Source organism: Helobdella robusta (genome assembly GCF_000326865.2).
Source record: "Helobdella robusta unplaced genomic scaffold HELROscaffold_28, whole genome shotgun sequence".
Classification (NCBI taxonomy): domain Eukaryota; kingdom Metazoa; phylum Annelida; class Clitellata; order Rhynchobdellida; family Glossiphoniidae; genus Helobdella; species Helobdella robusta.
This window is the reverse complement of record NW_008704435.1, coordinates 2,005,682-2,007,213: the sequence shown is the minus strand read 5'-3', so window position 1 is coordinate 2,007,213 and position 1,532 is coordinate 2,005,682. Positions and strand designations below refer to the sequence as shown.

The 1,532-nt window shown below is 39.9% G+C and overlaps 1 protein-coding gene across 1 annotated transcript in view; it reads left to right on the top strand.

Moving 5' to 3' along the window:
- Nucleotides 1–656: 656 nt before the first annotated feature.
- Nucleotides 657–1,532, top strand: part of HELRODRAFT_174070 (hypothetical protein) — a gene marked incomplete at both ends in the record, with an annotated part of 7,103 nt that continues 6,227 nt past the window's right edge. The window contains 2 exons of the mRNA XM_009020615.1: nt 657–873; nt 1,364–1,444. Of these exons, the coding sequence (XP_009018863.1) occupies nt 657–873; nt 1,364–1,444 (298 nt within the window). The remainder of the gene's footprint in view (nt 874–1,363; nt 1,445–1,532) is intronic.

The window sequence follows — 1,532 nt, the reverse complement described above, 5'->3', positions numbered from 1 at the left end:
GATGATGATGAATATGATGCAGATGATGATGATGATTGTGATGGTGGAGGTGATGATGATGACGATATTGGTAATGATCATTTGACAGAAAATGATGATGATTGCTGGCTACTGATATTTTAATTAATAGTCGAAAATGAAATTTCGAAGTATTCTGATGACGACAATGTTGATAATGATTACTTTGATGATAATGATTAAATGCGTGTGTGTGTGTGTTTGCGTGTGTGTGTGACGCTCCTCACCAAAGCAAACAAGCCCAGTAAACTTTGCTAAAACGCGACAGATTCATACACACACACACGACACACACACAGCGCTATGATAAGAACGTATGTACAACATGTACAAACACATGCATTACACATTGTATTCTTTGCGAGCTGGTATCTTTTTTTGTACCAGTCAACATTGTCATTCAATCCCCAGTCATTCGTTCATTTGTTTTTTCTGGACGCTGTAATTGTGGCATAGTTGATCAACTCGATCAACAGCCGATTTTGTTTTATTGTAGTCTACTATCAACGTTGGTTTTCCAGTTCCATTTTCAGCTTCAGCGTCTGAATTCATAGTGGAAAGCAATTTAACAGATTTGTTTTTTTCTTGGCACGTATGAAACTAAAGTTTTAGTCGTTGAGTTAAACCACCAAAGAAAGATGACCCCACATTTTGCTTGTTTGAAGATCAGGCGGTATTGCAGGCTTATTTTTCGCACTGTCTTAAGGAGTGTAATTTGCTTTCTTAGCAAATTTTCTGCTAGTGTTGTGTTCGTAAACCAATTGAAACCTATTGTCTGGAAAGTTATGCTGACTGCAGATTTGAAGATTGGTTCTGCTCTAATGTTAACGCAACATGCTCTGCAAGGCCAGTCCAGTATGTCTTTTATTTTCTTCACGACCAACAATGTATTGTTTGAATGGCACCCTCCCTCTAAATGGAATCAGTTGTTCGTCGGTGGTTACATAAGAACTCACAGCGTACGATGTTTTACTGCAATTTATCAATGAAACATGGCTAACACACACACACACACTACACACACACACACAAATTGCTAATACACACACACATAATCACACACACATGGCAAATACACACACACACAACACACATACAGCAAATACACACACATGGCAAATACACACATACACATACACACACATATACACACACACACAAACATGGCTAATACAGACACACACACGCACGAACATACACACTCTCACACACACACACTCACACGTACGCAGTATACATGATATAATGTGTGTTAACCAAACGGCATAAGCCACACTCAAACAAAATACCCACCACAATCCACACACTACAACAATACATACCCGCCACACACGCCACACAACAGTACTCACCACAAGCCACACGCCACATCAATACCCACCACACACGCCACAACAGTACAGCAAAGAGGCCAACACGGAAAAGAGTGAGGACCATGAAGCATCATCATCATGTCATGTCAAGTCGACATCATCATCGTCATCATCATCATCAGCATCTTCGTCATCATCATC